We start from the raw sequence: 24986 nt of genomic DNA, 5'->3' as shown, positions 1-24986 counted from the left end.
TTCTTAGCCAAACACGACCGTTTTTGCTTGATTTCTTCACTCAAACGTTGCAATCTTCTTCAGGCGCCATCTCCATTTAATGAAGGTTTGCGACAATTTGGCATACTTATTTGATATTGATATTTTGATGACGTAGGGGCAGTTTTACCCAGAGTAGAATATAGTATCAGCTTTTATGTTGGTTGGGCTAATGCTTTTCAAATAAAAGCATTGTATCACAAAACAATTTTGTTGACTTTTACAAATTCACTGAAAACGTTCACTATTAATGGCTGCCAAACAAATACTAAACAACGTGGCGTCTTCAAAGTTGAAATATATGTTGTATAGATTGTGTAAGACAGTAGTATTCGCCATTTCTAGGTCAGTTTTCTTTATTCACTTTCCGTTTGGATTTTTCGGCAACTACTTATACTTCAGTTTTTCTTATTTATTTTTGTTAACTAACTACAACTTTTTTTTCTCGCCTTTTATAGTTTTTTTGTCACTCTTTTTAATTATGTTCTTTTATGATGTCCGTTTTTTGTCATATACTGGAAGTACACTCTTGTAATTTCTTCTTTTTTCATATATTATTATATACAAAATTGACAAAGTAAGATTCAACATTAGTTGATAAGTTATATATGCTTATGTTATTTTAAAAGTTAATGTTAATTCTTCCATCTTTATAATTAATTCTATGTATATACATCATCTTTATTTAACATTAGTACAATGTTTCTCACTCTATAAATTTTGCTGAAATAATGTTCCAATTATATAAAGAATTATTTTGGTTTTAGTATGCTACCTTATATTTCATTACAATATTTTATCTAAACCAAATATATATTGGACGAAGATATATATGGAATATAATTTAATTCTTTGTTTATTTGGTTCTATGTGGTTTCGCCAATTGAGCAACAAAAACTAATATTTTTATCGCCTACAATGATTTTTATAGAAAATAAAATTAAAAAGTAATACCCATGCAAATTAGTTGAACCATAATCCGTTCATAATGATAAATATCGATTAATCCAATAAAATCTCATGTATTAATTTTTTCTGGAAATCATATTATCAAACAGAGCTTCGAAAAAATAGCTTATGACGTGAATTGAGTGATTTAATTAGCGGAAAGTGTTAATAAGACAATTTATGAAATCCCATTATTGCAACCATAGCATAGGACTTTATGTATTTAATATTAAAAATCGACATACATTATAGATTATCAAATAAGTTAAGCGTGTTTGCGTGGGTTTAATAAAGAGTTGGTTAAGCTAATTCGCTATAAAATAAGCCCTAGCAAGTGGCAAATCTAAGTTTCAAATTTGTGTTGTAGATACCCTAAGAAGAATTAATAAAAGTAAAGATTAAGTTTCCAGAATCTGTGATGGTCTGAAGCTGTATGTCATCACAAGGAAATGGACATTTCCTATTTATTAATAGTGCTATCAATATTGAAAAGTAGCAAAATATTTCAAAAAAGGAATTATTTTCTTCCATTGATAGGGATTTATATGACACAGCCTGCTATAAAGCGAAAGCCTTAATATATCATGGTTGCAGGAAATGAATATTTCTGTTTTAAAATAGCCTTAGCAATCCTATTTACGATCCCCTATCCAGACTCTTTCGGATCATATGAAAAAGTACTTTTGAACTACACTATTTCATAGAATGCTTGGATTCAGGGTTAGAATTCAGAAATTTTGTGATCACTTTCAGCCAGATTATTGTCAAACATTAGTAGACGATTAATTGGCAGAACTACTGAATCAGTTAAGCTTGATTGTATTTGTTAAATAAATTCTAATTAATAAGTGTGAAATGTACACATATTATATCTACTCAGGGGAAGATGTCATTGTTGATACTTTTGCCCTTCTTAGTATGTAATTTCGAATGGTGTTGCAGGTTGAGGACTCAAAATCCAACTACCAGATATAAAATCATGCAAACATTGTAACCTAAAGTACTTTAATTTACAAGGCAATGATGCAAATGTAGCTTCAGTCCACGCACATTCGGCGTATCCATGCAGTCGATTTTAGAATTTATTGTGAGTTATGCATTCGCGATAACCATAAAAAAGGCTCAATACAAATCGTCAATTGTTGATGCATTGGTAATAGAATAGAATATTTTTTGATCTGCCAAATATATGTCACTTGCTCCAGTTTTGAATTACCAAAAAATCTTGAAGAAAAACTATTATTTTTTATCCTCAAGCATTGACAACAAATTAATAAATGAAAACAATTCCATTTTTTTCCAACAAAATGTATTTATTTCTTTTGCGTAGTAGTTTATAGTAGTACTTATTTTATAAATAATTGAAATTATTGATTATAGTTTTGGAATTTTTCGAATTGGTTTGTTATTTTACGTTCTTATTTTTAAACTTTTCAACCGTTCATATTTTTTTGTATTCTTATTATTAAATTTTTTATTTTTGTCTGGTTTGTTATTTTGAGGTTAGTTAGTGCCGTTTAATTTTTCTGTATCAAACAAGTGGTACTAGAATATGATTCCCATTTCTATTACAGATCTCCAGAAATTGTTGGAAAAGTCAATGTAATGTGTCAGTGGTACAATATCACGAAACAGCAGAGACTGAAATTAAATATTTTAGGAAGGTTGATGGTTCTTCTAGAATCCAAACAGTCAGATTGGCCTTGCTTTGATGTAGAAGATGATTCAGGTAAATTGGGCTTCGGTACATTTTTCTTTGTTCCTGAAAGAGTAACATTAAAATAAGCTGAGCTGGATATTTTTATATGAGAGTTTTCCGAAAACTCGGTTTCAGTTTAAACTATCATTTTCATGAAAAACTTTGTTTTTTATCATATTTCTCGATTCCAGGATATATTTCAATATAACAATTTGAAACATCTTATTTCCACAGAGCTCCAGTTTTCACTTGATTATTTTTTTTTTTAATTTGACAGGTAAAAAATTAATTGCCCAAACAAGGTCTGAAAATTTTCCAAAAAGACTATGCGAGGTGCTGAAAAATTACGCCCGAATTGTAACTCATTCTATGTTGAACGAAAATAAAATTTTTTCTCAACGTTACTTGATCATATACTAAAAAATCAGGGAGGGCTTTATTGGAAGAATCGATAAAAAAATTTCTTTGGTGTCAACATTTATCTACGTCATGGGTATACTTTAGAATATCTGGAATTTCAGCATTTAATTCTTGTCGATTAAATCGTAAATTCTCTTAATATTTAGCATAGAAATAGATTGTGTGAATTGCTATTGGAAAAAAATGCGTTGTACAATTTTTGAGATATCATATTTTTTTAAAATTTCCAAAATTTAGAGCATAATTTTGATGTTTTTTACCTCCTTCTCATTGTTATCAAAATAATTATTTGGATCTGAAAAAACAATTGAAAAAAAATTTAAAATTTTTGAATTGAAATACTCCTTAGGATTGTTTCCATTTAACTCATTGTTTACTTTATATCTTACTGAACAGATAGGACTCAATTCCATACTTTTCAAAATAAATATTTGAGAAATAGTTGAATTATTTTGTGTCGAGCTATTGACAATATTAATTCCTATCAAATTGTTCTCGATACTCCATAGGATTGTTTTTCCATAAGTTTCCATTTTAACATTTAACTCATTGTTTAATTCATGTTTCATTGAATAGATAGGAGTCACAAAATATAAATAAATGTAAGTTGGCTGGTAATGTGTAGATTTTATTTGAAACGTTAACTATAATCATAAATCAAGTAAAATTGTCGAAAGCTTGAATTTCTTAAAACAATTATTATTCTACTCTATTACTCAAATACCCATACCATTATATTTAAATGTGCCTAACCAAATAACAAATTATATGTTATGGAACTTTTAATGACTACATAAAAGACTTTTCTTTTCTAGGTTTGAATTATTACTGATATATTCAAAAAAAAACGTAACGATAAGTATTACCAATTAAAGAAATATGATTTTAATTTGCTCATTAGACCAATTATCGTCAATTGTTTTGTTTTTTTTGTTATTTTAGAAAATCCATCCGATAGTAATAACAGCACTTCTTCTACGGGAAGTGGCAATAGCGAATTTTTTTCTTCCTGGGATCACTACAACATTACCCCTTTCGCATATGTTCTTACTCACAAAGATGCCAAGTTTTCTCCCTTCAGAAGATACATAGAAAATATTTTAAAAACAAAAGCTTTGGACAAGGGATTGAACTTTTTAGAAAAATTGCACAATCGTATTTTACAGAAAACTAAGAAGACACTGGAATTGCCAAAAGACCAGAGCCTTTTTGAAAGAGTTACCAATTTGAGTGAAGACGAATTGTGTAGGTCAGTATATAATAAACTCTATCAATAAATCGTGAATCAATTCGATTTTTCATTTGTAATTGAACGGTATTTTTGGGAATTGTCAAAATTGTATTTTTGAAGGTACGGCTGCTGGAGTCCCGAATACAAAGAATTGGGTTTACCTTCTTATCGTGGAATGTACATTTTTCTCGCGACGATACCCTTGGAAGTGTTTAATGAATATCTTTTATTGAGATTAGAGCAGAAACCAACAAATCCTTCAGCTTTAAGTATACGACAATTGATGAGAGAATTAAAACTCGGACTAAAAAAGGCATTACGGGAGAGAGGTAAATAAAAGCATTTTACTAATTCTACATGATTTTTTTTGTAACTGAGAAACAAATAACATTAATAATCTCTTAGTTATATAGTTGAAACTTTTCATTTCTATTTTCTTTGATTTTATATAACGTTTAGCCAATAATAAATGATCTTCAAAATTATAATTTCGTTTTTATTTATGATGCTCTGTGATTCAATGGTCTGCTCAAAATGACCTTCCTCAACAATCTATCTCCGTAACAATCTGTCCCTTGAAGCACCAACCTGTAATCCACATAGTTTGGAGATCATTTTGCGACATAGTCGTCTTCCTCGTTTTGTACCCTTCAACATTCAGAACGTTATTTGGTATTTGGAAGACTTCCATACATTGAATGTCTACAAAGCATTTGATTCTTCAAGCTTAAATGAAATGAACATTCCATTCCACGCCTCCATATATTTCCTATAAGTTTTCTTTTGAATCTTTTCAATCTTTCTTTGCCATACTCTGTCAGTGTCTATATTTTACCATAGTATGAGTTAATCGGATTCTTCATTCATCTCCCACGTCCTCATATATTTCCTTGATAAGTTTTTTTTGATTCTTCTCAATCTTTCTTTACCATACTCTGTCAGTATCTATGTTTCACCATAGTATACTACTGGGCAAATAAGAGTTTTGTAGATCTACATTATATATTCTATTACCTATTGCAAGGTCTAAGTACTGTGTTGCAAGTTTATATTTTTAGAAAATGGAAAAAGTTCTTAACTGGTGTAGATATAATCTATTTCCAATGTACTAAACGAAGTTTTCGACACAATAATAAACTTGATTTTGTTACAAGAATACCTTGATTTACTTTTCATTGGACTTCATTATAAATTAACTTCATTCTCTATGTTACTATTCATAACTGAATAGGTACGTGGAGGCAACGTCCAACTTCGTAACATATAAAAATATAAATGTGCTGCTGCTGTAGCACTTGTGGAACAAAGTTTGCTACAAGTTTTATGCGGTACTTGTAGTAACATAATCCAGATTGAAACTAACTAACAACTAATCAAGCATTGGACAAGGTCGCCTCAGGGTGAGAACAAGATCGATTTTTGCGAATGTAGACTTTATAAAGTCGTTTGGTTGCAAGCCTTGCACCGTAGCAAAAAATGTTCCTGTATGTCTCGTTATCACATTAGTCAAGATATAATATAAATAAGTTGGCAGAAGTCACCACCAGGCTGCAATTTGTTTCCTCTTAACCACAAACCATCGAAGATGGCATCTTCAGTTTGCACAAGAACAATGGAACTAGGGTCACATCAATTGAGCAATAGTTAATTTAGTAAAGATCGCTTTACTCATACGCCTAATGTAACATTGTTAGAGCAGTAAGCTATGGTGGAAGGAGTGTTATGGTTTGGGTGGTATTAGTTTAGAGGCCTGCATGGAGTTGGTTATCTTACAGCTATTCAATATATGATAGATATTTTAGAATCATCTGTAGACAATATGCACCGTTTTTAGAGAGAAATGTTTATTAATGCCTAATAACACACGCCCGCAAGTAGTTAAAGCTAGTAGTATAAAATTACCTACACGAAGTGGAAATTACAACTTCATCTTAACCCGCAATGAGCATTTATGAGATGATATTGGTTGTTGGACTTATTGTCTCCGCCTGTAAACCTAAATGAGCTATCAGTAAGAATATAGGATCAGACGCTTCGAAAATGTGACAAAGTCATAGAAAACGTGCAGGCAGTTTACATAATTGAATACTGTAACATTATTTTTTTCTCTAAAATTAGCAAATAAAAATTTTGTTCAATATTTGATATACCCTGTATTTCCATTGTTGTCAGCTTGTAAAAATTATATGGTATTTTTAATTTTTTGAGTTAGTCAAAAATTTTGCTGCTTATTATATTAGTAACATCAAGGAGCTACGTAATTGATCGATATTACATATATAATGTTTGTACAACTCCATTTACTGAGTTTAAATTTTTTAAAATCTAGCTTGAATTTGACTATAATAGTTTTTAAATACTTAAATAGATAGGCACCACTGTACATTAAAAACATTACCAATAAATAACAATTTATTTCAAAACCTGTACAATATAGACATCAGCTGATTCCTTTTTGACTAGAAAATGTGTTGTCTTTCTTATTAACGGTATATTTGGTCTTTGCTTTGGATGTGGTTTCTGTTGCTTCGTTTTCAGAATTAATTTCAAGTGATTTGGAAGTGTAGAATTTAGTAAACTATGATTCAAAATGGTTAGTAGTTTTTGTTACAATACAACTGCTCCAATACGGAATTAATCAATTCCCAATAGAAAAAAAAAAAAACATTTATATAGTGGAATCTCTATAACTCGAATGTCAAGCGAAATACAAAAAATTCTTTTAACTATTTTTCGACTTAACACAGAACTTTCATATACATGATTTAACTGCTAAAATTTCGAAATTATAAAAGCGTGATTTCTTAGTATATTTTTCGATTTGTAGAGTCAAATCCATATTAAAACAAATCACATATTAGTGAAGTAAAGTGTACACTAAAAAAAAAACGTTATCTTATTTTGATTTAAACAATTTGCAGATCGCTTTTTCCAATTAAATTCAAAGTCTTTAGTTTCTGCTTTGTACTCGTGTTGTTAGTTAACGGCCAAATAGGTGTTTACGAACAAGACAAATACAATAAATTGAGAAACATTCATTTTTGATTCTATTGCTATTATTTCGGGGAATTCCAAGAAAAAAGTCATTGTATTTTACTAAATATTTACTAGATAGAATTTCCTTTGCGAAATTCAAGCTATAGAGTATAAATATTAGGGTGATACATTCCATTTTTTTTTCGGTGCTTAAGCAAAACCTTAATCTACATTGGAAAAAAATTCACACCAATTTTGAACTCTTAATATTAATTTTAAGTACTTACAATTCAAATTTTTTATCATTTAAAATGCGTGTAAAAAAATAGATGCAAATCACTTTGATAAACCTTGCGGGGAATTTTATGCTCTTCGAAATCGCTTAGGAGTTTTTTTGTGTAACTTGCACTGGTTCATCAATAGGAGAAAAACATGTTTTTCAAAAACTGTGCTTTAACGATTCTCATTAGTGAACCAGTGCGAGTTACACCAAAAAACTCTAAAGCAGTTTCAAAGAGCATAAAACTCGATAAGGTCCATTAAAATGATATGCATTATTGTAAAAACTGAGTAAGTATTAGAAATTAAAAAAAAAATGTATTTTTTACATGCATCTGACATGGTAAAAGTTTATATTTAAATTGTAAGTAATCAAGAGAGCTCAAACTTGGAGAGAATTTTTTTTTCTATATGTAGATTAATATTTTGCTTGAGCATTGAAAAAAAAATCGTTAATGAATGACCCTAAAAATTTGTATTATTAATACCTCGAAGGAAATAAGATGTTGTTCAAGTTACAAGGGAATGGAATCGAGTTGTAGAGATTCCATTGTATCAGTTTGAAGCATCCTAAACTCTGACCTCATTTTATTCCTCAAATTTACTAAATACTTACTAGATACACAGTTTCCTTTTCGAAATTTGAGCTATAGAGTATGAATATTAGGGTGATTTATTTCCGAAAAAAAATTCTCCCCAGTTTGAGCTCTTAATATCAATTTTAAGTACTCATAATTTTAAATATTTTATCATTTAAGATGCATGCAAAAAATTTTTTTTCAAAATTTCTAATACTCATTTTTTACACTAATGCAAATCAGTTTGATGGACCTTGTAGGGAATTTTATACTCTCCGAAATCGCATTGAGTTTTTTTTGTAACTAGCTCTGGATCACCAATAGGAGGCTAAAGCAATTTTTGAAAAAAATTTTTTCCTATTGGTGAACCAGTGGAAGTTACACAAAAAACTCTAAAGCGATTTAATTTTATTCCTCCATTAAACATTACACAACTCATTATTAATTATTTCTTTTTTTATTTAGAATTGGCCTGTTCGTATATAGATGCCGCCACATCGGGTACTTTCCTAACAACTCACGATTTTGAGAAAAAACTTTCAAAATTTGATGATTGTGTTAAAAAAGTTTTCGATGATTATCTCGATTACCTCCGTCGTTGGATGTTATCTCAAGAAAATTTTCCAAAATCACTACTTGAACATACTCATGCTTTTGCAATGGAAATTTGTGACATTTATCCCGAGTTAATTCAAAAAGTTGGAAAAGTTTACGCTTGTACTATAGGAACAATTTTAGGAAATACTGCCGAGAGATTAATAAAAAGGATACAAGCCTCAGTAGCTACTAATTTATTAAACGATGTTCTAGGAGATGTTAAGTAAGTTGCCGCCATCCTTATTTTTGTATTTTAAGAAGATTAATTTCTTTCATTATAGAAAAACCGAAATTGGTGCCAATCATTGGGTACTTGTTCATATTCTAATAATGATACAAGCTTTGCACAGTGTTTAATTAGCTAAAATAATCTTTTTCAATCACTGTAAGATCTAAATAAACAAAACAAATCACACAAAAGAAAGAAGAATTTTTTTTAGTGGATTGAACAAGTACATGAAAGAGAAAAATTTTACAATTACCTTTCTATTACTTATACTTAGTTTTCATTCCTTAACTGCATATTTTTTATGGCTAAACAATTCAAAAATATTCTCCAAACTTTGCATATTCTTATTTTAATTTTTAATTCAAAATGTACACTACCGGTCAAAAGTTTTTGCCCACCATGATACATAACAAATAAAAACAATACTATCGATTTTAATATTCATATTTTAAAGAACATAGTAATAATAAAAGTACAATCTGTAATTGTTACATATATAAATTTTCGGTGCACAATTTTGGTATTCTCTGTAACAATTGCGACAAATAATCGTTGTCTATTTGGTTCCATTCGTTTTGCAGGATATTCCATAGATGTGAAGTGAAAGGAAGCTATGAGGAAAGCTTGGAATCGTTGTGTAATATTCTAATTTTATTGTTGATATGCATTAGTCTTGGGTTCGGCTCTGCTTAAATCAAACGCACACGTTGAATTCTAAACTCTTACCTATCTTTATTAATTATCTAAAAATACCACATTCAAACATGGTTGAAATTGCTTATTATAAAAATGTAGTACATTCCACCTGAACTCGTTGCCAATCACCTTTTATTAAATATTTACATTTAAACACTTCCTCTAAATATTTCTAGTGATAGCAATAATGATACCTATAACATTATTAACTTCACTTGTTTGCGATTGCCCGGTCACCTTTTTATCTACATTTTCTAATCTACTTTCTGTTATATTATCTACTCTTCGTAACAAATCTTTCCAACAAGCATTAATATTTGAAGTTATCTTACTAACTGAATTGCTAACTAATCTTAAAATATCCTTATGGTGTTCAGTTTCGTTAAAACTGATTTTCAGTAGCTTAAACTTGTCATTAATTATATCTAATCTATTTAGATATTCATTAACTCGCTAAAGATTCTCTCTTCGCTCTTGAGGTTCTTTCCTAATGTTACCTTTCAATTTTACAAGAATTTCTACCAATTCTTTGAATTTCGAAATTATGAGAAATAATGAATTAATAAAATGATCTTATCTTATTTTTAGGTAATCCACACTATCTTCTCATATGGTAACCAAATGCAATTGTCTATTGACCTGATACAACAATTCACTAACACTAAACGAGTTTTTGACTTCGAGAAATGTTTCGTCTTATTTTAAGCAATACGTTTTTGAAAATGAGTTAACTAACTATACTATCAAACACTTATGCATTGGCAAGATCGTCTTGTAATATTCTATTTTATTGTTGATATGCATTTGTTTTAGGTTCAACTCTGCTTAAATCAAACGTACACGTTGAATTCTAAACTCTTACATATTTTTATCAGTTACCAAAAAAATACTACCACCATGTTTGTGAAATATTTACATTTAAACATTTCCTGTAAATATTTCTAGTGATAACAACAATAATGCAATTGCAGCATTTTTTACTTTATTGTTTCAAAGTTTATTAAATTGTATTGCATACCATCACAGTTGTTATGCTGGAAGATAAATTTTCTGCCGATAAGGCGCTGGCCAGAACGTAGTACATTTTCCTTTAATATTTTTTATAGCCTTCTTTCTTCAAAATCCCTTTAATTTTTACCAGGTCTCCAGGGACCCTTCAGTTTTACAGTCATTTTACACAAACACTCTTCTATTAGACACAAAATCCTCAAATTTTGAGTTATCACTCCATAAAACTGTCTCCCACTTTTCATGCACCCAATTTTTATATTATTTAACTCCACTGCAACCTCTTAATTTTATTTTGACGTCTTAAAAGAGGTTCTTCACTACCACCCTTACAAATTGGCCAGTTTCTCTTTCCTTTTCACTGTATATGTACTCAAAAGCAGATACCTAGATTAATTGATCTGAGCTTCTATCTATAGGGCCGTGAGTCGTCGATCACGTTTGCTGATCAATAAAATACGTTTATCTTCAGTAGTTGCGGGTTTTGAGGATGCCCTGAACGTTTTCTATCGCCAAAGTTCCTGGTGGATGTATAGTTTTTCACGTTAAAGTCCACGGTATGTCGAGATATTTTTGATTCGGCGGCAATAGTATGGTAACTTTTGCCTAAACTATGAAGACTTGCAATTAATTCACGAGTTTCAACCGATAGTTCCATTTTAAACTTACAAGTCTAAATTGGCGAGATAGAAAACAATTCGTATACGAATTTCACAAAGTGGTGTCTTGGTCCAAAAAGTATAAATCACAGCACGTTTTTGCGTCTTACAGGGCAGACTGGGGCTAAACTACAGTCATAAACACCGAAAAAATAATTCACAGTTGAAAAATAATATAAAAATCAGGAGGTACTTGCAATTTTTAACTTGTAGCACTTAACGGACACTATTATTTTTAGTTTGTAATACACCATTTCGACCTTCGTTTGACAATATGAAAGAGTAATTTGTGTATAATTTTGTAATTTAATGAATGGATTATGGGACGGGAAAAAATTTTTGATCGGTAGTGTACTTGTATTTAAAAACTTATTGAACACTCCGTTCATTACCCTTGGACCAGCACTCCCAATTTCACTGTCTGTTTCTTTGAACAGATAGTGGTGTAGTAACAAACAGAGAGTTTATGAACGTTTCTAGAAATTTCAACTTAATATAAATAAAAATTATATGCACATTTTTAGATAAATATTCAGTTTTGTCTTATAAATCTATTTAATTTTATATATTTCAGGCAAAAATTGTTTTCAGTCTGTAGGCAATTACAAACAATATTTATAGAAGAAAAAGAAACCAGCGTTAAAAGCATATCTTTTGTTAGAACACATTTAAAAAAGGCGTACGTCCCCAAGGAATGTATAGATTATATAAAAGTAAGTATTTACATTTCTTAGTACTAAATTCGGTTATATTGTGCAATTGAGATGAAATATTTTGCTTGGTTCTTTGTTTCTACCAATACCATTTGATTAACAAGTTTGAAACATACTCGTATCATGTTGCATTCTCTTTGAATTTGAATAGTATTTAAAACTTTTGAATTTGTACTACTAGCAAAATAGAAGGCTTCCAGAGTATTGAGAGGAAGTACCGAATAAAGCAGAAAAGCAATAATCTACACAGACAGCCTTAAAAAAACGTTATAAACAACAAAATCAAAAGTGGTTGCATTGCACTCTCCTGGATTCGTGACATTAAATTCACGAATTTCTGCTGGGAACTTGCATATTATGAACTGGAAGGGAAGTCTAAAACAGTAAGCTTGCAAAGAGTGTGATGCAAAAGAGACAATTACACACTACTACTACCAATGGAAATACTAAAACCAAGCCGTGCCAAACATCGTTATATATGGTCAAACAAAAGAGATAGTACGATATATAGAGCGATTTAACCAAGGATCTGTTAGCACCAGCTTCCAGAAATAGCAACAACAGTAACTACAGCAAAGAGCTTAACAGAGAAGAGAAGATGGAGTATCTGCTCTGTTAGTGCCACTGTGGAAGGAAAAATGACGTCAAATGCTGAGAGGCAAAGAAATTGTTCGTCAGTCAGACAATGAATAGGATGTGCATATTTCTCTTCCAGAACCACGACTTTGATAAAAGTTACCAGTCTCTTAGTAACTTTGAAAACAGCAGACTGACTCATATTCGGCGTATTGACCACATCTTGCTGACTCTGGCCTTATCGCAATAGGATGACCACTTAATCAGATTTATCACTTGTGTTCATTTTCAAGTAGAACTCTTGTTTGTTGTTAACGAAGATGGGTATTGGTTGAAGTTTGAGGGCTAACTGATAGTAATGGGTGAGGCAGGTAAACTATCATAAGGGTCAGTAACCCCTAATTAGCACTATCATAAAAAAGCATAAAAAGAACATAACATATTGCTAGACTGGGAGAGCAAGAAACATTACAATATTTTATCCTATTTTCAAGTTAAATACCATAATAAGGTTTTACTAAGGAAAATACAATTTTGTGTTCAGATTTTTTGCCACTGACTTGGGAATGCAGGGGTGTAGCCTGAGTCGATTTTTTTGCTCAAGAGTGTATAACTTTTCTTATTTTTAGGATGGAATAACGAAATTCCAATCGATCATTCCTAATTGTATAAAAAAACTGCAAACTTTATTTGATATTGTTCATGAATCAAATTTAGAAGACGGAGATAAAATTGCGTTAAATAATAGAATAAGAGAAATAATGATGAGGATATTCCAATTTGGTTTCGAGGTAAGATTTAGTTTTATTATTGTATTTTAGTTGGTAAGTATGGTGTAAACTTTTCTACATTACAAAAATATTATCCATGTGATCTTTACATTTGGGTGAATATTGATACTTCACTGGGAGTTGAAATATTGGTACATAACAAATTTCCCTGAAACCCTGATCATTATTTGGTCAAAACAACTATCAGAGATATGTTGTGAAGAGCCATAGCAACGGCAAGAATAAAACAACCAAAATGGAACATTCAAAAACTCAAGGAGGATACAGAACATCAAAACTTATACCAACGAATACTTAAAGAAAAACTAGAAAAAAATACTAATACTGATACGTTTAAGAATAGAATGGTGGGTTAAATTATAAAAAGATTAATAAAACCACTGTCTAATGCTACCACTATTATTTTAATTACACCGTCTGACGCGCGTTTCAATAAAGGTAACTTATTTATACGAAAATGCTTTCTGTCTGATCTGATATAACCAAACCAGACTCACTAGATTTTTTCAAAGCAACTCTTATAAACGCATCAAAAATTGGTAGTGTACTGTGACCTTATAAAAATGTAAGAGAAGAAGATAAGACCTAAGTATACTTTGCCCAAGAACATTGTATCTCATATAACCTAAGTCCAGCTGAAGACTTATCGTGTTGCAGTATTGATGAAGCTTCAGAGTTACATGTATATGAATTTACATTTGTTTGAGTTATTTAAAGCTGAGGACTTACGTTCTCATTACCCTCAGAAAATACAAAAGGAAATTTTTTAAAGGATTCATTGTTTGATTAAATTTAAAATAACATTCCACATATAACCTAAAAATTGTAATATATGGAGTTACGTTCTTCTAGTTGTGGAAATTTTTATCACCCATTTATACCCAAAAATATCTGAGCAGTAATAAAAAAGAAAAATCAAAGGTTTGATGAAGACCGCTAAAAAGGTATAAGTCGAAAGAAGCAACAAAAAAAATGGAAGTTTATGAAAAAGATAGGATACTGAGGAAGAGAAGTTGATCAAAAGCAAGAGAGAAGTGAGGATCAATCAAATAATGGAAGAATTAGAAGAATTTTTACCGAAATTGGTAAAAAGCTACAGCGCAGGCAGATAGCAGAGCGTGGGAACAATACTTTAAAAATATATTAAGAGAAAATGATTTGAACACAAAAGATGTTTTTATAGTCGGAGAATAACAACTACCAATGCTCAATGAAGTAGAGGATACTATTAAAAAATTGAAACTAAGCAAAGCAGGAGAACCCGATGAGATCGTCAACGAGATGGTAGAATATGGGGGAAATGAACTATTAACTAGACTACACCAGTTAATAGAACTAGTCTAAAAAAAGCAAGATAGATGCAAGCAAGCCAGACAGATGAAATAGTGGAGTCCATGGGGCCCATATTCAAAGGAAACCCAAAAATTTACGCTAATTAAAGACCTGCCACACTACTAAATACGGTCTACAAGATTTTTACTTCCATCGTTAATACTAGACTAAAAAAGTATATGGAAACTCATCTTCGAGAATGTCCACGATATCCACAATCCACAAACATTAATAGAGCTCACCAGAATGATATTGATTGAGTGTGAATCACATGTAATTAATTAGTTTAACAAAAAAAAAGAAAAAAGAATATAACGTGAATTGACTTCTCACAATAAACGAGTCAAAGAATTCTTCTGGTCTATTAATGATCTTTAATTTGTTTTTTATTAAATACCAATACAAAATGAACATGACAAATTCTTCCATTATTCATCTATTTATAAATAAGTCCTCATCATTTAATCATTTTAATTTTGCAGTTCTTCAGAGAAGTGAACAGCTTATCTAAGGGACAACATCGTCCACGTTTTGTCGCAGATATGGGCGAGTTCGCTTACCTCTGGATGTCTTTTGTTATTGATAGATGTGATAGAGGTCGAGGTATTAGACCTCGATGGGCACACCAAGGAATGGAATATCTTTTATCTGTTGTTCAACCTGTTAATACTGCTATGTTATCGAACCAGGAATTTGAAGACTTGAAAACAATGATAGATAAGTGCATATCGCATCTTGTTGGTAAGTTTAGTTTGATAGTCTAGCTAACCTAATATTTTATAGACCACAGAAGTCACATAACATTTCAACCTCTAAACTTATATTAATACTAGATTAATATTCAGGTATCCTACAGTTAATTTAATTGTATTAATATTGAAACACTTTGTTCATACTAAATGGGTGAAGTAAAAGGCTCGCATTCGACTAGTGTTTGAAAAATTTGGCCTATTCTGTCCTATAGTTTTGGACTAGGTTAGGTTAGATTAGTAAACTACCTAACAAACCTTTCATCTTTTCCCCTTTTATAGCTTATTTTTAAGCATTTTCAACCCAGAATGAATTTTTTAATTGTTTCTATGTCTAATTATCTTCGAGGAAATCTACTGTATGGTCTCTCAGTATTTGTTGTCGTTTTTACATCAAAACAAGGCATCTACAGAACAGATGCTCCTTTTCTTCCTTAGACCGTTACCTTTTCCCATTTCTGGAGGTTGTGTTGTGATCACTCGAATGGTCAATAGTGAATCTTATTCAATTTTGTTTCCTCTTTTTTGACCGCTCTGGATATTGTGCAATTATTTTTGTTTGACTATATATCATGATTCTAGATCTGATTCTGTATTTTTTTGTAATACTCATATTTCCTTTCCACACTCCTTGTCTCCTAGGAGAGTGCCTCGCGACATCTATTTACCACTAATAATTTTGATGTTATTGTTTTCAAGGCTGTCTGTGTAGATTGTTGTGATTCTTCACTTTCCTTAACAGACTGGTAGCCCTTTCAATCTGTCTGACTTTTAGATATTTAGTTCTTCTCCTTTATGATTAACTTTCAACTCATTTTTTTCTTATAGGAATGTTTATTCTTATCCTGTACCTGAAGTCCATTTTTATGACCATAGAGTCCATGTCCGAGTCCGAGTTATTAGATCCTTTATTTTTTTCCTCCAATTCTTGCTTAGAATAATAACCAATGTCTCAATAGTAGGTACTCTTGAAATTTTGATAAACCTTTTGATACATTTTTGTGCTTTTCCTCGTTCAAGACAGATTTCAAACCAATGTTCCAAGTTTCTCGTCATATTATGGAATAAGGGTTGCCTCAGGACCGCGAAGAAGCTCTAAAGGCATTTTTTAATTCATCTTGCTTAGAATAATAACCAATGTCTCAATAGTAGGTACTCTTGAAATTTTGATAAACCTTTTGATACATTTTTGTGCTTTTCCTCGTTCAAGACAGATTTCAAACCAATGTTCCAAGTTTCTCGTCATATTATGGAATAAGGGTTGCCTCAGGACCGCGAAGAAGCTCTAAAGGCATTTTTTAATTCATCGATGGTATGTTGTGCCCGTTTAAAAACGGCAGTGTGAGGTCGGAAGAATGTGAAGATTAAGGAAAATCAGTAAATCGTGAAATGAATCTGCTTGGAAAATGCTCCTGAAGAAATTGACGAACTGCAGCAGCAGTATTGCAAGTTGCTCCTGTAGATCAGAGATAAAGCGTGTTAAAATTTGTATATACCTAAGTATGATATGCATACCATTCTCTTCGATAAAGTGCAGACCAATGATTTCGTATTCTGAAACCGCATACCAAGCACTCTCTTTAGCACTATGTAAAGGAACTTCTTGAACCTCATGTGGTCTGAAAAAGCCCAAACATTGATTTGTACGACTATTTACATGGCCTAACAACTGAAAATGTGCTTCGTCTGAAAATCATACATTTTTGAAAAATTCAGTATTTTCATATTGTAATGCATTATTCCACTCTACTTCGAGGATGTAATTGTTGATGTACCCGAATCACATACGAAAATGCACCCAGCTCATTCAGAATTCTTTGCAAGAAAGTTCTTTTCAAGCCAAGATACAACACTCTCCTTGTCTGGATGACTTTCGGATTTTTTAATATTCGGTCTAAAAAACTGTTTCCTTCTTGTTATTATCAACTGTCCTGGGATATCCGAGGTCTTCTTTTCTTTGGCATAATACATTACCAATATTTCTAAAGTTTTCAATAACCTCCAAAATTACAGTATTACTTTTATTAAATCATTGTGTGAATTGATCATAACATATCGCAGTCTTGCACTATAACTTGAACCAATTCCGTATGAGCGAAAATAATGCTCTACCAGAAACATTTTCTCCTCAGTACTTGACACCATTTTTAACAATTAGGCCTTACTAATTAATTGTTTGAGGTTTATTTGAGAGGTCGGTACTAGTTAACTTGGATATAAAAGCGCCCACATAGACACCTATGTTTCAGTTTCAGTACTGTTTCTGGCTATACTGTATTTCCAACAAAATATCTATTTTTATCTTATGGTCTCACAACATAGAGTACCCAACTTTATGAAGTCATGAAATTATAAAAAAATCAATTTTTTATTTCAGGTACAACAGCTCCCTTGACACCTGACAGTGGAATACATTCGATATCTCCGAGGAGTAGTTTAGAACAAATGAGAGGTAGATCTAGAGGTTCATCTCCTAGTCCTAGACCTACTTATAAAAGTCAACGATCTGGTCAAGGATCTGGGTCTGGATCAGGACCTGCATCTAGAAAAGTTAGTGTTGAACAATCGCCGATAGCTGATGTCACTGAAAGTATTTGTAATCTAAGGTAAGTGACGAAAGTATTTGATTTTTTCAGAATTATTTTTTAGTATCTCTTCTTCTGAATTTAAATTAATATTTTGAATATTCTTATAGATTATGACCTTATGGTTTTGAGTTGATAATTATTATCTATTCTTATTATTTTACATTTTGTAAATCTCGTGTACAGAACTATTTTAATATGAATTATTTTTTAGCTTAACGCAGGACAAACCTGGATGTAGTATTAAGGTGGATATTGACGTGAAAGGCCACTCAGAAAAATTCCATGCAGCTGTTTTAAAACTTGAAACGCAGCTTGATAAAAAGTTAACTGAACAGAATCTCATTGGCAAAATCGTCGAAGAAAAAACAACAAATAAAAATTCTGTTATGAGGAGATTAGTTAATTTCTCTTGGCAGAGAGGTATAAAGATCGGTCAGGGTCGGTTTGGTAAAGTCTATACAGCAGTTAACAATAACACTGGTGAAATGATGGCAGTTAAAGAAATCGCTTTACAATATAACGATATTGGTACACTGAAAAAAATTGCCGAAGAAATGAAGATTTTAGAGGGAATTTCACATAAAAATTTGATCAAATCCTATGGTGTTGAAGTTCATAAGGTAGGTGTCATTGTCATAAAAACTAAAATCATTATTCTTTGCTGAAATATGTTTTAGGATGAAATGCTAATATTTATGGAGTATTGTTCGGAAGGTACGTTAGAAAGTCTGGTAGCTGACACGGAAAAGGGTCTGTCAGAATTGTTAGCAAGGAGATACACGTTCCAGTTGGTGTCGGGTGTGGCTTGCCTACACGACCATGGGATAGTTCATAGGGATATCAAAACTGCCAACATTTTTTTAACAGATGGAGGAAATCGATTGAAAATTGGAGATTTTGGTTGTGCCATTAAAATTAAATCGAATGTTACAACACCAGGAGAATTGAAAGGTTTTGTTGGAACTCAAGGTAAATGCAGAATAAAATTCATTGTTTCAAATAGATTTAGAACTATTTTAATGCAAAGTACAAAATTCTCATGGAATTTGATTATGAATCGAATTTTATCTGATTACGTTACTATACTGCGTATTCGAAGCTGGTTAAATATAAACCAAAATTTTTGAATAAACGTACGAAAAATTTAGTGCCGTAAAAGTGTCTGTACTGGATATTACGTAGCTTACATAACAGCTGGGACCGCGAACCTCGCTTTTTAGTGTACTTATAGCCATGAGCGAGAAGGATGTCTGTTGCACAATGCAGCATTATATGTTTTTTGTTCAAAGATAATGTAAAATCTGCGGAAGTTTATCCAAAATCACTCGACCAATTCGGGGATGAGTGTCTCTCCAAGACTCAAGTGAATGAATGGTGTTGAACTTTCTGAAAAAGAAGTGGTGGCAAACTTGGCACATGCGCGGCGCACAAGAACAAATGAGAACCTATGAGAATGTCTGCGCTGTAAAAAATATTTTGAGAGACCGACGCAGTACTGTTCGCGATATGACTGAAGATTTGAGTATCAGTATTGAGGAAATAATTAATGAAAGGGTCGGTTACCGCAAAATTTCAGCCAGAAGGGTTTGCCAAGTCTTCTGAATTTTGAGCAGAAATTAACACGCAGGAAAGTTTGAACGCGTCTCCTGTAGCGATATGAAGAGGAAAGAGAAAATTCATTACGCTGAATATTCACCACAGATAAGACGCGCTTCTTTGGAGTGGAGGAAGATTGATGAAAGCGCACCAACTAAAGCGTAGGTTACACTGTCAGCGTTGATTTTTTCACAAACACCGAACTGTGAAGGGGCAGTATTATAGTCACCTCCTAAAATAAAAAACACGATGAAACAGATCAAAACAATACGTTATTCCAATCCTTAGTACTATATTGGGTAAGGGGTGGGGAGACACTGGAACGCCCTCCTCCGACAGGTCACCATGCGAGTATTATTTATTTGGATCATTAAAAAGGCACTGGGCATACTGCGATTCGAAAGCAATGCAGAGATAGAATATTTTGTGCGCGATTGGTTACGTGATAAGCCGAGAGATTTTTACAAAAAAGGCATCCGAAAGCTTCAGGAGAGGTGTGTAGAGTGTGACGGAGACTATCTAAAAAAATAAAAGAAATTTCAGCTCTGCAACTTGATAAGATTTTTTATAACAAAATTCCTGTTTATATTTGAACCACCCTCGTATATATTCTGTAGATTTACATACTTTTTCTAAATTGTTCAATAATTATCAAGATTAGTATCTATTAACCTACCATTATTTGTTTAATAACATTTATTTAGTATGATTTTGTTTTCTTAGCATATATGGCACCAGAAGTATTTACAAAAAATATGTCTGAAGGATATGGACGAGCTGCTGATGTTTGGTCAATAGGATGTGTGGTTATAGAAATGGTATCTGGTTTGGTAAGTCAATATCGTTTCGTTCCTTTCCCTGTTCATTTATTTATAAAGCATGAAAACAATATATAGCTCTATAAGCTAATGCTATGACTGCACAGGACACTGTGGCCATGAGTGATGTTTTTTCTACCACGATTTCCAGTACTATTTGGAGATGTGGGAAATTTAAAATCACTTCTATTGATGCTGTTCGATATGATTTCATAGCCCCGATTATACATTTGCAAAAGAGACTGTAAATTCGAGAATTTGCCCTCGTGGTATTCAAATTAGTTTTAGTACCCCAAATCACTGCCCTATATGTGACGATTGGTCTCACAATTGCCGTTTACACTGTAATGTACCTTCTAGTTCTTCAATGCTTAACAATTTTTGGGATGTATGAAACAGTTTCTTGAGCACTTTTGTCATGTTTGTTCGGGATATGAGCAACCGAAAATACTCTACTGATAAAAATTAAATTGGTCGTTTTCAACATAAATTTGCTCTATTTTCAATATTAGATCTGATTTTTCTTCAGATATTACTTTGTACTACAACAATCATATTTTTATATTGAGCTTAAGTATTTTTTCTCATTAACTTTTCCTAGAAATGTAAGTTAATGAAACAATATTGTTCCTTATTTTATAATTGTGTCCAAAGTTTATTGTTAACAGGTTATATATTGTTGTCTAATCATTCAGTAATAAAAATTATGGTAATTATAATGTATTTTTTAGCGCCCATGGGCTCAGTTCGACTCCAACGTCCAAATAATGTTCAAAGTAGGAATGGGTCAAAGTCCTGATCCACCTGACGATATGATAGACGAAGGTCTGGAGTTCCTTGAAATGTGCTTCAAACACGATCCCAAAGAACGAGCTACTACTAGAGAATTATTACGTCACGATTATATTTCGGTTTTACCGGATGATTAAATGTTATCTGAATAATATCGAAATTCTATGAATTTTGATTTCAGATTTAATAGAAATCAACTCATTGGATGAGTTGATTTTTATCTATTGGCAATGTTATATAAAATCAGGCAGCTGCGGTGTCACTTATGCAGCAACAAAAATTAACATTATTTGGAAATTCTAGTCAATGTGTTTTTTATTAATTTATTGACTATTATGAAGAATACAAACTAGACCTTTTATTTTTTCTATTCATTATTAATTTTTAATATTTCCTAATTATAAACTTTTCATTATGTAGAATTATTAGAAAATTGATAAGAAAATAAAATTTCAGACATTCCTCGTAGCCTTAGAAACATATTTATATACAGGTAAATGAAAAACACATATTGTAAACCTGCTAATTCATTTCAAGGTGTTTTCACAGGAAAGAGAAAAACTAAAATTTTTCTTCGTTACTTATAATAAAGAATGAAAAAGTAGCGAAATTATAAATACAAACCTACAAATTAAAGCTATCATTTTATACTAGGATGCTAACATACCACTTTGAGTCGAATTTGTGTTGGGATGCTAGCATCTCGGACTGCTACTTTAATTTTTTGCCAGTCGTCAATATGGCCCCAACGAATGAAGATATGTTGTTGCTGATGTTACTAATTAAGAAAAAAGGCGTCGTGCAAAAAGGAAGATTAGTATGGACCCCTTTTTAGCTGTCCGTCGTGTTAAAAGCCTGTATTTTACATTGTTTGATGAACTGTGCAATAGTGAAACAAGATTTTTTAATTACCTTAGAATGCCACTTCCTTCTTTTAAAGAGCTTCTAGGCTACATCCAAAGCGACATCTCTAAACAAGATACAAAATTCCTCAGACCAATTTCACCCGAAGAGAAACTAGTCATAACTCTGATCAAACTGCGCGCGCGCGCATATGTCAAATAGAGCGGCTTCTGGGATGCTAGCAGTCTAGTATAATGCGCCGCATTTGAACCAATACCCCACAACCGATTTTGTGCCGGGATGCATAAAATCGAGCCTCCGGGTGGCTGTTTTAGCATCCGATGCTGGCATCCCTAGTCTAATAGCTCCCATTTGATTTAATGCCCCGATAACCTTCGAGATGCCAGCATCCCGGATGCTAGCATCCTAGTATAATGGTAGCCTAAGGAATACAAATAATACTACTGTTTTATGAGCGATTTTGTAACTTAGTTTTTTTTGACGTATATTGTGCCTACCAATGGTCTCGGACTAAAAGGAGAGTAAAGATTCAAATAAACGAACATAAAAGAGAAGGATAAATGATCAATAAAATTAAAACCGCAATTTAATGTGAAATTAAAACGAATTTTTTTACATCTCACCATCCTATTAAAACAAATAATTTTAACCGAAAAAATAGTTAATGAACACCAAACTATTAACCACATTTTAATTTAAAATGACATGCGAATATTTGTCGTTGTCCTATTAAAGTAATTACTCTAGGTTAATATATAATTAGTTACCCAAACATAGTAAACAAACTCCTAAAATTTGACCCTTTATTATTATAAGATTTTTTACTAAGGCCGACTTTTTATGTCTCTAAATTATGATTTTCTTGAGCATTTATCAACCAATGGTTAAAAAATAAAACTCTTACAATTTAAATAATCCTTTATTAAAATCAAACGTAAAAGTCAGTCCTTTTAAAACCGATAATAAACATTTTAAAAATCTTGAGAAGAATCAGTTTACTGTAATAATTTGTTGCACAATTAATGCTTTCTTAGCTTTTGCTGGTCGTCCTCTTTTGCGTTGCATGCCAATCGGAATAGCTCTTGTCTCTGAAAGTGGTTGGATACGCTTAAGTCGAACTGAAAATCTAACGAGATGCTTGCCAATATAATCTGGAGAAATTTGACCAATTGCATGTGTTGTGAAACCAATTTTTTCTTTTTCTCGGGACATTATTACGTTCCACTCGCTAAAATGCTGTTTGTATTCGTCTCCCACGACCTTTCATAATTTGTACAATCCAAATCCGATAGCTGGTTTTTTGTATGAGTAAATCAGTTCAGTGTTAATTTTTATTGGCACCTGCTTCGATAGTTTTGCCCATTGGCTGTTCTGTTCACGTCTTTATAGACACTGTTGGCAGTTGAGCAAACCGTCTTTCAATATTAATTTTGTATTCATTAGACCAATCCTTGACTATTGGACAAGCATCTTTTATTGTTTTATTAAAAGCTTCTAGAGCATTCTTTGTAGAAGGAGTCCCCGGTGATGCGCCCAAATACCAGAAACGATTTAGTATTTATATTTTGCTTAACGTTTGTTTGCATCTTCTTTTCGCAGCATATTATTATGACTGTTTCGGTTCCAAACGTGCAAGTAAAGGCAGTTTGTATTGCTTGGCTGCATCACAGACCAAAACTTTACCAAGTTAGAGTGTATGAGTAGACGGAGAAACTGTAACTTACTCGGTTGAACTAATCTGAAACTAGGTTTCAGTCACAGTTCAAATAGTTTCTCTATTTCCTTTTTTGTTATCTTATTTATTCCTCCAGATGACTGACAGTCACAATTTTCTTGATCGTGACATGTTTCATTACGGAATAATATATCATCACATGAGGCGTCAAATAAAAGATAAATCGCAGTAGAACACTGAATATCTGCCCGAAGCTTCACTTTGTTGGAACATTTGGTAGGGGATTATATATAACAAAATACTCATTTATATGTAATTTATATTTATGAGTAAAATTATGTGTAAATGTTCTTTTTTTCGTGTTTTGTCCCTCAAGTTCCTTTTTTTGAAAAAGTTGTGTGCTAAAAACCCTGTAATTGTATTTTGTTTGATTTTTTCCCATGATTCAGCTACTTAAAGATTCTTATTGAATAATTTTTTGAAATATTTATTTTTATTTAACGATTTCACCCTTTTATCATCTCTAAAAAGATATAGATATTTAAAAATGAGAAAAGAATAAACCATATGTCATTGTTGGGAATTAATGAAATAAGAAAAATCTTGTGTGGACTCGAAGAATAAAAATGACTTGAACGTCTCAGTTTAGAAGTTCATTTATAGTAATACATATATATACATTTTCTTAGCAGAATTTTCCCTTCTTTTTATTGACGTACTATTTCCCTGTTAAATTACGTTTTTTGATGAAAATTACCATTTTTTCCTGATTTGGACACGTTAATGAGTTTGCTCCCTGATTTTTATTCTATTGAATAGATCACCTCAAAATATATAGAAACACACTCTCTTAACTGCCGGTTGGAATAATGAGAGATTTTATTAAAACAACAGCTAAATTGACTGGACTAGATATTGTTTTGGTCTTTAAATTTGATCCTTACTTACTTTTATGTAATTTTTATTGTTGTAACAGATTTACTCCTCTTTTTACTCAAGGTTGAAGAATTGTATTGATGTTATGGGAAATAATATACCATTGTGATAAAAATTTTTGAAACAAAAAATTGTATTTGGTTTTTATTGTTGCATATAGTATATTTTACTGTAGTGTTAAAACTATAAACAGAATAAAATATATTTAAGTAGATTTT

General features: G+C 31.7%; 1 protein-coding gene across 1 annotated transcript in view; it reads left to right on the top strand.

The window, feature by feature from the left end:
* LOC130450162 (mitogen-activated protein kinase kinase kinase 4) overlaps positions 1-24982 on the top strand; it is a 48822-nt gene extending 23840 nt beyond the window's left edge. Inside the window, exons 7-18 of the mRNA XM_056788385.1 lie at positions 2541-2695; positions 4028-4334; positions 4437-4645; positions 8615-8969; positions 11913-12051; positions 13257-13418; positions 15233-15491; positions 17877-18105; positions 18299-18707; positions 18765-19056; positions 20407-20513; positions 21233-24982. Coding sequence (XP_056644363.1) covers positions 2541-2695; positions 4028-4334; positions 4437-4645; positions 8615-8969; positions 11913-12051; positions 13257-13418; positions 15233-15491; positions 17877-18105; positions 18299-18707; positions 18765-19056; positions 20407-20513; positions 21233-21430 — 2821 coding nt within the window. The 3' untranslated portion in view covers positions 21431-24982. The remainder of the gene's footprint in view (positions 1-2540; positions 2696-4027; positions 4335-4436; positions 4646-8614; positions 8970-11912; positions 12052-13256; positions 13419-15232; positions 15492-17876; positions 18106-18298; positions 18708-18764; positions 19057-20406; positions 20514-21232) is intronic.
* Positions 24983-24986: the final 4 nt, after the last annotated feature.

Source organism: Diorhabda sublineata, chromosome 11 (genome assembly GCF_026230105.1).
Source record: "Diorhabda sublineata isolate icDioSubl1.1 chromosome 11, icDioSubl1.1, whole genome shotgun sequence".
Taxonomy (NCBI): domain Eukaryota; kingdom Metazoa; phylum Arthropoda; class Insecta; order Coleoptera; family Chrysomelidae; genus Diorhabda; species Diorhabda sublineata.
The sequence above is the reverse complement of the archived record's forward strand: the minus strand, read 5'-3'. Positions and strand labels throughout refer to the sequence as shown.